At 45.5% G+C, this 14,126-nt stretch overlaps 1 protein-coding gene across 3 annotated transcripts in view; it reads left to right on the top strand.

Moving 5' to 3' along the window:
- Positions 1–7,684, top strand: part of LOC125709571 (neuronal membrane glycoprotein M6-b-like) — a 37,493-nt gene extending 29,809 nt beyond the window's left edge. The window contains exons 5-7 of one of the 3 annotated variants that reach the window (XM_048978162.1): positions 665–738; positions 1,066–1,131; positions 5,783–7,684. In XM_048978162.1, coding sequence (XP_048834119.1) covers positions 665–738; positions 1,066–1,131; positions 5,783–5,932 — 290 coding nt within the window. In that variant the 3' untranslated portion in view covers positions 5,933–7,684. Of the gene's footprint in view, positions 1–664; positions 739–1,065; positions 1,132–2,168; positions 3,310–5,782 lie in introns of those variants that run through there. The other 2 variants (XM_048978161.1, XM_048978163.1) reach the window with 2 other exon arrangements.
- The last annotated feature ends 6,442 nt before the right edge of the window (positions 7,685–14,126 follow it).

Here is a 14,126-nt window from a genome sequence, read left to right as displayed (position 1 = left end):
TAGGGATAGCATAAGGGCAATTAACAGGAAAAAATGAGCTGTTTTGGGGATAGCACAATGCCGATCACTTGAAAAAGAGGAGCTACTTAGGTTTATCACAATGGCAATTATAAGAAATAAAGCTGCTGTTTAGGGTTAGCACAAGAGCGATTACGAGAAAAAGAAAACAGCTGGTTAGGGTTAGCAGAAGGGCAATCACAAGAAAAAGAAGAGCTGGTTAGAGTTACAACAAGGGCAATCACAAGAAAAAAAAACGCTGTTGTGAGTTACCACAAAGGTGATCATAGGGAAAAAGAGCTGTTTAGGGTTAGCGCAAGGACAATCACAAGAAAAACAGCTGTTTTGCAGTTAGCACAAGGGCAATCACAAAAGAACAGGAAATGGGGAAGGCGAGTCATGCATAAGTATCCAAGAGTGTTTCCTCTGGCAGTAGAAAAAAACACGTCAGTCTCATTAATGATCAATAACAAGACAAAAGTTTAATCTTTGAGTGGGTTTGTCACCTGACTACAGTTTCTATTGAACATATGTATCTGTACACCTGTCACTGTACCTCTTGGCAATATTACATGACATCCTGATTGACAGATTTTAGCCTGCCTTCTATGCCCTACTCTTCTTTACATACAGTATGCTATGAAAGATTACGTTCTCTTTCTTGTAGGGGTTATTCCATGGACTGCCACTCCGGGGAAGGCCTGCGGAGCTACACTGGGTGATTTCTGCGACACCAGTGAGGTAAGCAAAACGGAAACCTCAGCATCAGTAAATGACATCTCGATTAAATGCATGGCATTGAAGAATAAAATTATACAATCATTTATATGAAGGTGTAGTGCACTTTTAAATGTGCAACTGATTAAATTAATTATTATATTCGGTGTTGATTGTTTTGCAAAGGTTTTTTCGTAATTGATGATGGATAGACCAAAATATATGGAAGATGGGTGGATGATTATGGATATATTACTGTCTGGTTAAATAGCTCTGCCGCAAACTGTGAAAAGTCACTGTAAAAGCACGGAACTGGCTTCTATGATTCACCGGACCATCTGTCTTTTGCAGTTCTATCTCTCCTATCACCTGTACATAGTAGCCTGTGCTGGGGCAGGAGCCACTGTTATCGCCCTGGTAAGCTTACAGTGCCTTTGGATTTTGTTGCCTGGCGTAGTGCTCTGTAGGTTTGGGCTGCTGTGTCCCTTCATTCTCTAGCTCATTTCCCATGCAGCTGATTTGATGTGATGTGTTTTTTAAAAACATTTTTCCACATCATATTTATTTAGTTGTTTGCTTGTCTTATGTATTTATTTGTTTGTTCATTTCATTTATTTATTCATATGTTTATTTGTTTGTTTATTTATTTACTAAAGGATTAACTGACTGGTGACGTGATTTAGCCAGTAGGGGCAGTGTGTGGGTATGGAAACAGTACAATGGGTGTGTCCATGCTACCGAAGGCATGCTGTTAGGAGCAGTTTGCAGAACAGGAAAGGAATTCAGCAACATGGCTCTTTTCTTATTTAAGAATTGTAACAGCTTTCCTAGTAGATGGAACAATAAATGAAAGGAATTCAGCATGTGTATCATTAATTTAGCGTGCACACAGTGGCCAGTTTATTAAGTCCACTTGCAGAGAAATGTTTGGTTGCAGTTGAATACATATAGTATGTGGACATACTGAAGAGGTTCACTTAATGTTTGACAATTATAATACCCAAGATGTCTGATGTTACAAATTTTTAATGTAGTGTGACTGTTGGTGCCAAAATTGGTGGTTCTAGCATCTCAGAAATAGCTAGCTGTCTGGGCTTTTCGCCCACTGTGCCCCTACGGCGAGTGGTGCGACAAACAAAAAACAAAAAACAAGGGAATTTTGGTAGCAGAAAACACAAACTCCTTAAAGCTAAGAGGAGAGCATACAGGAAAGCTAACAGGAAGGGCAGAAGTACAAAAACCAACTCAGTACAACAGTGGCGCAGAGAAAGGAATATCTGAAGAGCCATTCATCATGTTAGTTTCAGAGGTAAATGTAGGTTCCTAATTTTACTAGCGACGTCTACCGAATAAAGTGGCCACTGAGTGTGTGTGTCACCGCTGTGAGTCCCCATGGCAGAGAGTGTTGACCGGTGTGATTCCTCATTTCCTGTTGTTCTGTTTTCTTCCACCAGCTTATCTACATGATGGCCACAACCTATAACTATGCTGTTTTGAAGTTTAAAAGTCAGGAAGCCTGCTGCACTAAATTCTAATGCGCATGCCTTTGTGCTGCCTACGAGGCATCCAACTGACAACGTGGACTAAAATCAGAACGTAGAAGCAAAAGTTCCATTTCCTTTGACATAATATGTAAATATATTTTTATATACCTAACTTAGTGTCTGTATAGAGGGTTAGGTTCTTGTAACAGGCAATCGGAAAGGCGGCGTGACACTTGGCAGGGGTTGTAGTCATCATTGGGTCAAGTAGCACAAGCAGCCTCTGATGTTATCAAGGGAGCGGACAAAGCTGAAAGCCTGTCTTCCTCCTATCACAGGCTGTATTGCATGAGGCAGATCTTAACAAAGAGTAAACTTCAGGAGATTATACAGACGTATACAACGCATGCAAACACCCACACCCTGAGGTCACTCACAGTTACCTGCGGGTTCTGCTTCCTGCATTTCGATTCTGCAGAAATTTCTGGAAAGTTCTCGTGTTAGTGTCTACTGGCGCTTCTCTACTGTAAACGCCATCACTTTTTTCATATATTTGCTTATATTTGTCGGTTTTCTCTATACAAAATAGAGACTCTGCAATGAAATAACTTTCTCAAGCCAAGTTCCGCATGTTGTGCTCTAGGCTGTTCTTGTGGCCTGTACGAGGATGTAACAATTCCAGAGATGTCACTAGGAGTGATAGTATGAACAGGCAGCAAACATTAATGAAGGACTTGTGTCATGCCAGAGATGTACTGCTGCGAGACTGAGTAACTTAAAGATTCCCATATTACAGGTCATTTATCTTGTTTTTGATAGGAAGTATATGAGACCTGATTTTGTAGCTTCAGTCGTCAACAATTTTGTTTTTCTTGTTTTTCTTTTATTTCTTAAATTTTTTTTATCCAAACACAATTGCTGTCAAAATGTGTTTAATTTCCACATTTTTCTGTTATAACACTGAATCTGCATGCTTATATTTGATTTTTGTCTGTTCATGTCTACTTGTTTCTTATTTCAATAGTATTTAATTTTTTTTTATTTTAAAAATTGAATTGTAGTCTTTTTCCATTTCTACATTAAATAAACCTGCTTTGTTTGCAAAGAAAAGTCAGTGATGGTCTTTCTTGTAGAGGATGTTCTAGCCGGAGCAGATGTGCTTGGTGTTGGTGGCTCTCCCTTTTTCTATAAACTTACAGTCAGTTACCTCGCCTAATCTCCCCATGCATGCCATGGTGAAGCCTTGATGGCCCCCCTCCTATGTGCCCTTAGTGCATCCTTTCCCACTACCTCAGCTCACAGGAATAGCCTCGTTTCCCCGTGGTCCACTCTGCTCTCTGACCCACGCTCTTGCCTTCTGTCTGAGTTTATGGACATAACCTCACTTTCTTATGGACCACTCTGTTCTTTGATCTGCGCTCCCGCCGTCCACCTTAGCATACAGACATAGACCTGATTCCCCGTGGTCAGCTCTGCTCTCTGACCCACACTCTCACCGTCCACCTCAGCTCACAGGCATAGCCTTGTTTACCCGTGGTCCGCTCTGCTCTCTGAGCAACAATATCACCGTCCACCTCAGCTCACAGGCATAGCCTCGTTTCCCCGTGGTCCGCTCTGCTCTCTGAGCAACAATATCACCGTCCACCTCAGCTCAAAGGCATAGCCTCGTTTCCCCGTGGTCCGCTCTGGTCTCTGACCCGCACTCTCACCGTCCACCTCAGCTCACAGGCATAGCCTCGTTTCCCCGTGGTCCGCTCTGCTCTCTGAGCAACAATATCACCGTCCACCTCAGCTCACAGGCATGGCCTCGTTTCCCCGTGGTCCACTCTGTTCTCTGACCCGCGGTCTCACCGTCCACCTCAGCTCACAGGCATAGCCTCATTTCCCTGTGGTCCGCTCTGGTCTCTGACCCACATTCTCACCGTCCACCTCAGCTCACAGGCATAGCCTCGTTTCCCCGTGGTCCGCTTTGCTCTCTGATCCGCACTCTCACCGTCCACCTCAGCTCACAGGCATAGCCTCGTTTCCCCGTGGTCAGCTCTGCTCTCTGACCCGCACTCTCACCGTCCACCTCAGCTCAAAGGCATAGCCTCGTTTCCCCGTGGTCCGCTCTGCTCTCTGACCCGCACTCTCACCGTCCACCTCAGCTCACAGGCATAGCCTCGTTTCCCCGTGGTCAGCTCTGGTCTCTGACCCGCACTCTCACCGTCCACCTCAGCTCACAGGCATAGCCTCGTTTCCCCGTGGTCAGCTCTGCTCTCTGACCCGCACTCTCACCGTCCACCTCAGCTCACAGGCATAGCCTCGTTTGCCCGTGGTCAGCTCTGCTCTCTGACCCACAATATCACCGTCCACCTCAGCTCACAGGCATAGCCTCGTTTCCCCGTGGTCCGCTCTGGTCTCTGACCCGCACTCTCACCGTCCACCTCAGCTCACAGGCATAGCCACATTTGCCCGTGGTCAGTTCTGCTCTCTGACCCACAATATCACCGTCCACCTCAGCTCACAGGCATAGCCTCGTTTCCCCGTGGTCCGCTCTGGTCTCTGACCCGCACTCTCACCGTCCACCTCAGCTCACAGGCATAGCCTCGTTTCCCCGTGGTCCGCTCTGCTCTCTGACCCACAACATCACCGTCCACCTCAGCTCACAGGCATAGCATCGTTTCCCCGTGGTCCGCTCTGGTCTCTGCCCCGCACTCTCACCATCGACCACAACTCACAGGCATAGCCTCGTTTGCCCGTGGTCAGTTCTGCTCTCTGACCCACAATATCACCGTCCACCTTAGCTCTCAGGCATAGCCTCGTTTGCCCGTGGTCAGTTCTGTTCTCTGACCCACAATATCACCGTCCACCACAACTCACAGGCATAGCCTCGTTTCCCCGTTGTCCGCTCTGGTCTCTGACCCGCACTCTCACCATCGACCAGAACTCACAGGCATAGCCTCGTTTGCCCATGGTCAGCTCTGCTCTCTGACCCGCACTCTCACCATCCACCACAACTCACAGGCATAGCCTCTTTTCCCCGTGGTCCGCTCTGCTCTCTGACCCACAATATCACCGTCCACCTCAGCTCACAGGCATAGCCTCGTTTCCCCGTGGTCCGCTCTGGTCTCTGACCCGCACTCTCACCGTCCACCTCAGCTCACAGGCATAGTCTCGTTTCCCCGTGGTCCGCTCTGCTCTCTGACCCACAATATCACCGTCCACCTCAGCTCACAGGCATAGCATCGTTTCCCCGTGGTCCGCTCTGGTCTCTGCCCCGCACTCTCACCATCGACCAAAACTCACAGGCATAGCCTCGTTTCCTCGTGGTCCGCTCTGGTCTCTGCCCCGCACTCTCACCATCGACCACAACTCACAGGCATAGCCTCGTTTGCCCGTGGTCAGTTCTGCTCTCTGACCCACAATATCACCGTCCACCTCAGCTCACAGGCATAGCCTCGTTTCACCGTGGTCCGCTCTACTCTCTGACCCACAATATCACCGTCCACCTCAGCTCACAGGCATAGCCTCGCTTCCTCATGGCCTGCCCTGCTATCTGACCCTCGCTCTTGTTGTCCACTTTGCCCCACCCCCTTCTCTTCCAGATCCACTTCCTCATGATCCTGTCAGCCAATTGGGCTTACCTTAAAGATGCTAGCCACATGCATGCATACCAGGACATCAAAACCAAGGAGGAACAGGAGCTGCAAGATATCGAGTCCCGTTCAAAGGAATGCCTCAATTCCTACTCATAAGGATTCCGCAGGTCCACCCTCCCCTTTCTCTTGCCCACTCTAGGTGCCAGATGAAGGATGAAGACAAAATAAATCTTCAGTTATGCCCAGTAACCCGAACAGGCAGCACTAACACAGCCCCTAACAGCTAGTGCATCAGCATAATTTTCTGCATTAATCTGACATGACACCAGGAAGACCCATAGTGTGTGTGTATGTGTATATATATATATCCTTTTTAATTGTTCGTGTTTCAGAATGATCTTCTGTCCTATTTCTATCTCTGCAATTTACCGATAAACCTTGAGACATTGCACTCTGAAGAAAGAGTTTATGCTCATGGTTTGCCAGGTTTTAGCAGAAGAAGCTAAAGGAACATACATTTGGATAAGTAGGCAAAATTAGTGCAACGTGCTTATATGTGCATGACTGTCTGTATGCATCATCTTGTCTTTAAAGGGAGGGAATCGCTGTACCGAAACGAGTGTGGAGATGTGGTGTTGTTGGGGGAGCAATGCATGCATTGTATTTTGAGAAATGTAGTTTTAAGTGGTCTAGTGGAAACATCAGTTTGAGAAATATTCCTGTTTTTCAAACAACTTTTAGTACATAGTGAAAAATTGTATATAATTTTCTTCTCATTTGTTATAAAGACTCCAGCATATGTCTGCCTGTTTAAGGAAAAGAATTATGCAATATTGATGATGAGTTTCCCTAAACGTACAGTGACCTAAAATGTTGACCATTTTTAATCTACCTCAAGTTCAAATGTCAAATACTAACACTGATGAGACCTATTAAGAATTTAGGGTGATTTAACCAGTAAAAACTACATAGGTCAAGCAGCATGTATTCACAGTATTATTCAGATCCATTACTAAAACAGAAAAAATATTTGTAGTTCTGCATTTATATTGTTGCATGCAAAATCGGGAGGCAGAAGTTCACATTTTTTAAAATATCAATCTCATATTCCATTCAAATTTTGCATTTTGCATTAAAATAATAAAAATAAAAAATAAAAGCACAGCATGAAAAAAGACAGCATTAAGTGAACTGATTGTTATAGCAGGAATTGCATTGGCAACATTTTCTGTTATAAAACATAATGGTAATCACTGCCTTCTTCAGTTGGTTCTGAATGCTCATTGGTCGATTATTATTTTTGATTATAACATCACCCTCACCTTGTGTAAAAGATGTATCCGCCAAGTATTTTCCTTGTAATTTTTTAAATTTTGATTTACAATCAAGTATTATGTACTACACACCATTACCACAACAGACTTACAAATGTGGATCTTTTGAAAAGGTGAGATCACAGATTACAGTGAAGGTCAGTTTAGACCATGACCTCATACTTTCTGTAGTCACATGACCCCCCCAGAAGAAGCATAACTAGCCAAATAAACACAATATGAATATGTGATATGTGAAGAATTTTTTATTTAAATATTTTTAAACACATCTAAACCGTAAAATGAAAACTTATTTTTGAACGGTGTATTTCTATGTTGCTTTAATGTATGAAGGCTTAAATTCTGATGTAAATTACTGATTTGTTTTCCGTAGGAAATAATGTACAGGGATGTTTTGGTGTTTATTCATTATCGCATGAATAGAACATGATACAGGTGATGTATAGTCATCAAAAGACAAAAAAATTGTAGCCATTGTTTGCACATACTGTATTTTATTTTGTTTTATTTTTATTAATTTTATTTTATTTCTAACAAAACCTTTCATGTCAAATGCATTGTAGTCATAGTTTTTTTGTTTCTATTTTTATTTTTTTAAAGTTTTATGAATTCTGTATCGTGACAATTTGTAATGTTGTAGTAAACGGATATTTTCTACAAGTGCCAACAAGGTTTCATGTGTTTTGTTGGAGTAGATAATGACCATTTGTGGAGTGAAATAAGACCCTTCATCATTCTAGTGTGTCTTGATAAAACATATTTATGTTTTGTGAATAAACAGAAACATTTAATGTCAATGGAGCAGAACTATCAGTTTGTACTGATATTCTCAATTTATTTTTGTTTCTTTTATAATAGAAAATACTGTCAGCAGAATTCTGTATATGTTCCACATATATATACAGAACATACATACAGTGCTCACAGAAAGTCTTGGGATGTTTGCCTAATTCAGTAAAAAAATATTGCAATTTTATTTATTTAGATAACAAAACCATTATTTTATCCATTTGAAACAACAAATTTTAGATAAAACATTTATTTCAAGTAGTAATAAATTGAAACCCAAATTATAGTTCTAAAAGAGCTGCTATGAATTACAAAGTTAAGTGACAAGCATTCTCAATGGGTGCTTTATAATTAGTGACACCTTTGCAGTAACATAAAACACCAAGCATCTCTGTTCTCTTTTGTATCCCTTTGGGAGCCACTGACTACAATTGCATTTCATAGCAAAATAGCAAGAACAGAACTGAATGATTCAGTCAAAAAATGACGAGACAATAAAAAGAAAACATCTGTGCGCAGATACGTTAAATATCGCTTGTCTATTGCATGGATTTTTGCAGTAAACAAATTGATTTTTATAAAATTACGCACGAGTCACAAGACTTTCTGTAAGCATTGTACATGGATTGATTACCTGACAAATACACAATTTCCTTTAATTTCTGGATATTATGCACTTAAGCACTGATTTTTAATGGTTAATTCAATGGGCACTGGTCAAAGGCTAGATTAGCGAGTGACCTTGAGGCTGTGAAGGATTGTAGAACAATGAAGAACTATGTTCAGGCATAAGGGTGTCCATATGTGCACTTGGCACCAGGACACCCTAGGCCGCAGTTCGATGATCGACTTTGTAGTCGTGTCATCGGACTTGCGGCCGCATGTCTTGGACACTCGGGTGAAGAGAGGGGTGGAGCTGTCAACTGATCACTACCTGGTGGTGGGTTGGCTCCGCTGGTGGGGGAGGAAGCCGGCCAGGCCTGGCAGGCCCAAGCGTATAGTGAGGGTTTGCTGGGAACGTCTGGCAGAACCCCCTGTCAGGGAGAGTTTCAATTCCTACCTCCGGCAGAACTTCTCCCATATCCCGGGGGAGGCGGGGGACATTGAGTCCGAATGGGCCATGTTCCGTCCCTCCATTGTGGAGGCGGCTGACCAGAGCTGCGGCCGTAAGGTGGTCGGTGCCTGTTGCGGCGGCAATCCCCGAACCTGCTGGTGGACAACGGTGGTAAGGGATGCCGTCAAGCTGAAGAAGGAGTCCTATCGAGCCTTTTTGGCCTGTGGGAGTCCAGAGGCAGCGGACAGCTACCGGCAGGCCAAGCGGGATGCGGCTTTGGCAGTTGCTGAGGCAAAAACTCGGGCGTGGGAGGAGTTTGGCGAGGCCATGGAGAACGACTTCCGGATGGCTTCGAGGAGATTCTGGTCCACCATCCGGCGGCTCCGGGCGGGAAAGCAGTGCAGCATCAACACTATTTATGGTGGGGATGGTGCACTGCTGACCTCAACTCGGGACGTCTTGGGTCGGTGGAAGGAATACTTCGAAGACCTCCTCAATCCCACCGACACGCCTTCCGATATGGAAGCAGAGTGTGGGGACTTGGGGGTGGACTCGCCTATTTCTGGGGCGGAGGTCACTGAGGTGGTCAAACAGCTCCTCGGTGGCCGAGCCCCGGGGGTGGATGAGATTCGCCCGGAGTTCCTTAAGGCTCTGGATGCTGTGGGGCTGTCCTGGCTGACACGCATCTGCGGCATCGCGTGGACATCGGGGGCAGTGCCTCAGGACTGGCAGACCGGGGTGGTGGTCCCCCTCTTTAAGAAGGGGGACCGGAGGGTGTGCTCCAACTATAGGGGGATCACACTCCTCAGCCTCCCTGGTAAGGTCTATTCGGGGGTGCTGGAGAGGAGGGTCCGCCGGCCTGTCGAGCCTCGGATTCAGGAGGAGCAGTGTGGTTTTCGCCCTGGCCGTGGAACAGTGGACCAGCTCTATACTCTCAGCAGGGTTTTGGAGGGTTCATGGGAGTTTGCCCAACCAGTCTACATGTGTTTTGTGGACTTGGAGAGGGCATTCGACCGTGTCCCTCGGAGAGTCCTGTGGGGAGTGCTCCGGGAGTATGGTGTTCCGGGCTCCCTTTTAAGGGCGGTTCGGTCCCTGTATGACCGGTGCCAGAGCCTGGTCCGCATGGGCGGCAATAAGTCGGACTTGTTTCCAGTGAGGGTTGGACTCCGTCAGGGCTGCCCTTTGTCACCGATTCTGTTCATAGCTTTAATGGACAGAATTTCTAGGCGCAGCCAGGGCGTTGAGGGTGTCCGGTTCGGTGACCTCAGGATTAAGTCTCTGCTTTTTGCGGATGATGTGGTTCTGTTGGCCTCATCGGACCATGACCTTCAGCTCTCACTGGGGCAGTTCGCAGCCGAGTGTGAAGCGGTTTGGATGAGAATCAGCACCTCTAAATCCGAGACCATGGTTCTCAGCCGGAAAAGGGTAGAACGCTCTCTCCAGGTTGGAGATGGTGTCCTCCCCCAAGTGGAGGAGTTTAAGTATCTCGGGATCTTGTTCACGAGTGGGGGAACGATGGAGCGGGAAGTCGACAGGCGGATCGGTGAGGCGTCAGCAGTCATGCGGGCGCTGCATCGGTCTGTCATGGTGAAGAGAGAGCTGAGCCAAAAGGCGAAGCTCTCGATTTACCAGACGATCTACGTTCCTACCCTCACCTATAGTCATGAGCTATGGGTAGTGACCGAAAGAACGAGATCGCGGGTGCAAGCGGCCGAAATGAGTTTCCTCCGCAGGGTGGCTGGACTCTCCTTTAGAGATAGGGTGAGGAGTTCAGTCATTCGGGAGGGACTCAGAGTAGAGCCGCTGCTCCTCCGTATCGAGAGGAGTCAGATGAGGTGGCTCGGGCATCTGATCCGGATGCCTCCGGGACGCCTCCCTGGGGAGGTGTTCCGGGCATGTCCCACTGGGAGGAGGCCCCGGGGAAGACCCAGGATACACTGGAGAGACTATGTCTCTCGGCTGGCCTGGGAACGCCTCGGGGTCCCCCCAGAGGAGCTAGAAGAAGTGGCCGGGGAGAGGGAAGTCTGGGATTCCCTGCTGAGACTGCTGCCCCCGCGACCCGACCCCGGATAAGCGGAGGAAAATGGATGGATGGATGGATAGATTTCCTATAATCCTGCGTTTGGTTCCAGCAAAGGTCTCAATTAACTGGCCCTGAATGAGTCGGGACTGATAAGTAAAATGCATTCTCTCAACTTATTTTTGACAAGTGACCATGAAATGAATTAGAGTACCGTAAACTTGGAAGTAAACTTGGAACTTTGTTTATAATTCTGAGCAATTTCCAGTTATTTGTGCTTGTGTGCGTCTCTGTGTGAGTGCACGTATATCCCAGACTCTACACTCATATCTTGAGAGGCCCTGAGCAAAGCCTCCACTGACTGCAACGATCACAGGATCATCGGCAAATATCCATCCATCCATCCATCCATTTTACACACTGCTTATCTTACTGGGTCGCTGGGGGTCTGGAGCCTATCCCGGAAGCAATGGGCGCGAGGTAGGGAACAACCCAGGATGGGGGGCCAGCCCATCGCAGGGCACACTCACACACCATTCACTCACGCATGCACTCCTATGGGCAATTTAGTAACTCCGGTTAGCCTCAGCATGTTTTTGGACTGGGTGGAAACTGGAGTACCCGGAGGAAACCCCACAACGTCATGGGGAGAACATGCAAACTCCACACACATGTGACCCAGGCAGAGACTCAAACCTGGGTCCCAGAGCACTGCAGATTAGGATGTATGTAATGCTTTCATTCCTCTGTAAGCTAGATGTTTGGTCGCTAGACCATAGATGGTGTGTCAATTGCTCATAGATCCCTCTAACAAAGATCTATTTGTCTGCCCTCAGAGCCCTTGCAGTCATCCTTCTCAATTCCTGGTACAGACTGGAGTTGCCATCAAGGTGTGCATAATTAGATTGTGACACTTCACTCCAGCTAATTAGCATGGATTGTTCAGTTTAGTGAGTATCCAGCCGTCAATGACCATGGCTTCCTATGCTGAGTCCTGGATTGTGTGAACTAAATGACTGGGCTTATGTGCTTATAGCACCGTCTCAAGACAAACAGTTCGAGAGATAATGCATGCTGGGTAAATAGAGTGCTGGTCATTGCTATAGCCTACGTCCAGCTGAGAAGGATTCTGCTGTTTTTCTTTTTTCCATCGTGGCTATAAATAGAGATTTCTTTTGGAGGATAAAAAAATCATATTATTCTAATAGCATTTTAAGTTTGACCATAAGAAAATTAACCATTCGTTTATAATTTAATGACGCATAAATGAGCTTGAGGTTATTAAAAAAAAAAAAACTTTTTTTGTTTAGGAAGGAGGGCTAAACACTATCTAAAAAACAATAGTTTGAGTTAGTGATATTGTCACTTGCATAGCTGGAAAGTAAACTGGAAATATGAATTAAATTCAGTAGGAACTGGAGTTAAACTCAGATTATTTGGAGTAATTGTAGGGAAAGGAGTCTGATGTTGGCCTCCATTCACTATACTGAAATTCAAACTGCAACACCCAAATTGTGATTTGTCTGTGTGTGAAACTGTATGAACTCAGCAGGAGCTACTGTATATATACAGTACTGTATATAGCCTGGATTGACCTTTAGGCAGATTAGCTGGCTGCAAAGAATAACAGCCCAGTCCACCACCCATCCATTCATTTCTCATGACCTATTAACCATTGAAGGGTCCTGAGAGGGTTGGGGTTCATCCCAGAAAGCACAGGGCACACCAACCCAGCATCCCAACACAACATCATCATTGTGTTTCTGAAATGTGGGAGAAGCTTCAGGAAGCGTGACGAGAACATGCATACTGCTGGGAGAGCTGGAGCCAGAAACGACCCAGAAGTGCGTGGTAAGTGACCCACTGACCCACTGTCTCCCAAAAATGTAGATAACTAAATTATGCAGTTAACTCCTAAAACATTGCAGGCTTGTTAATGCTGGAAAATTCTCATGTTACTGATTTGCCTGAGATTACCCTCATTATCTCTGATGATGTTCAGCAAAATGCATGGCTAACTGTATGGCAAAGGCACTGACCTGTAACATAGACTAGTTGAGGGGTGAGATTAATCACAGCATCACAGATGCTCTTGTCACGGCCTGTAAAATTGATTACTTGAGGGGTGAGTTTAATCCCGGACATCACAGTCGCTCTGGTAACAGCCTGTAACATTGATTACTTGAGGAGTGAGTTTAATCCCAGCATCACAGGTGCTCTTGTCACGTCCTGTAACATTGATTACTTGAGGGGTGAGGTTAATCCCAGCATCACAGATGCTCTGGTAATGGCCAGTAACATTGATTACTTGAGGAGTGAGTTTAATCCCAGCATCACAGATGCTCTTGTCACGTCCTGTAACATTGATTACTTGAGGGATGAGTTTAATCCCAGCATCACAGATGCTCTTGTAACGGCCAGTAACATTGATTACTTGAGGGATGAGTTCAATCCCAGCATCACTGATGCACTAGTAACGGCCTATAACATTGATTACTTGAGAGGTGAGGTTAATCCCAGCATCACAGATGCTTTTGTAATGGACTGTAACATTGATTACTTGAGGTGTGAGTTTAATCCCAGCATCACAGATGCTCTTGTAATGGCCAGTAACATTGATTACTTGAGTGGTGAGGTTAATCCCAGCATCACAGATGCACTAGTAACGGCCTATAACATTGATTACTTGAAAGGTGAGGTTAATCCCAGCATCACAGATGCTTTTGTAATGGACTGTAACATTGATTACTTGAGGTGTGAGTTTAATCCCAGCATCACAGATGCTCTTGTAATGGCCAGTAACATTGATTACTTGAGTGGTGAGGTTAATCCCAGCATCACAGATGCACTAGTAACGGCCTATAACATTGATTACTTGAAAGGTGAGGTTAATCCCAGCATCACAGATGCTCTTGTAATGGCCTGTAACATTGATTACTTGAGGGGTGAGTTTAATCCCAGCATCACAGATGCTCTTGTAATGGCCTGTAATATTGATTACTTGAGGGGTGAGTTTAATCCCAGCATCACAGATGCTCTTGTAATGCCTGTAACATTGATTACTTGAGGGGTGAGTTTAATCCCAGCATCACAAATGCTCTTGTAATGCCTGTAACATTGATTACTTGAGGGGTGAGTTTAATCCTGGCTCCT

The sequence above is a fragment of the Brienomyrus brachyistius genome, chromosome 16, assembly GCF_023856365.1.
Source record: "Brienomyrus brachyistius isolate T26 chromosome 16, BBRACH_0.4, whole genome shotgun sequence".
In the NCBI taxonomy this organism is placed as follows: Eukaryota; Metazoa; Chordata; class Actinopteri; order Osteoglossiformes; family Mormyridae; genus Brienomyrus; species Brienomyrus brachyistius.
This window is presented reverse-complemented; position numbering and strand designations above follow the sequence as displayed.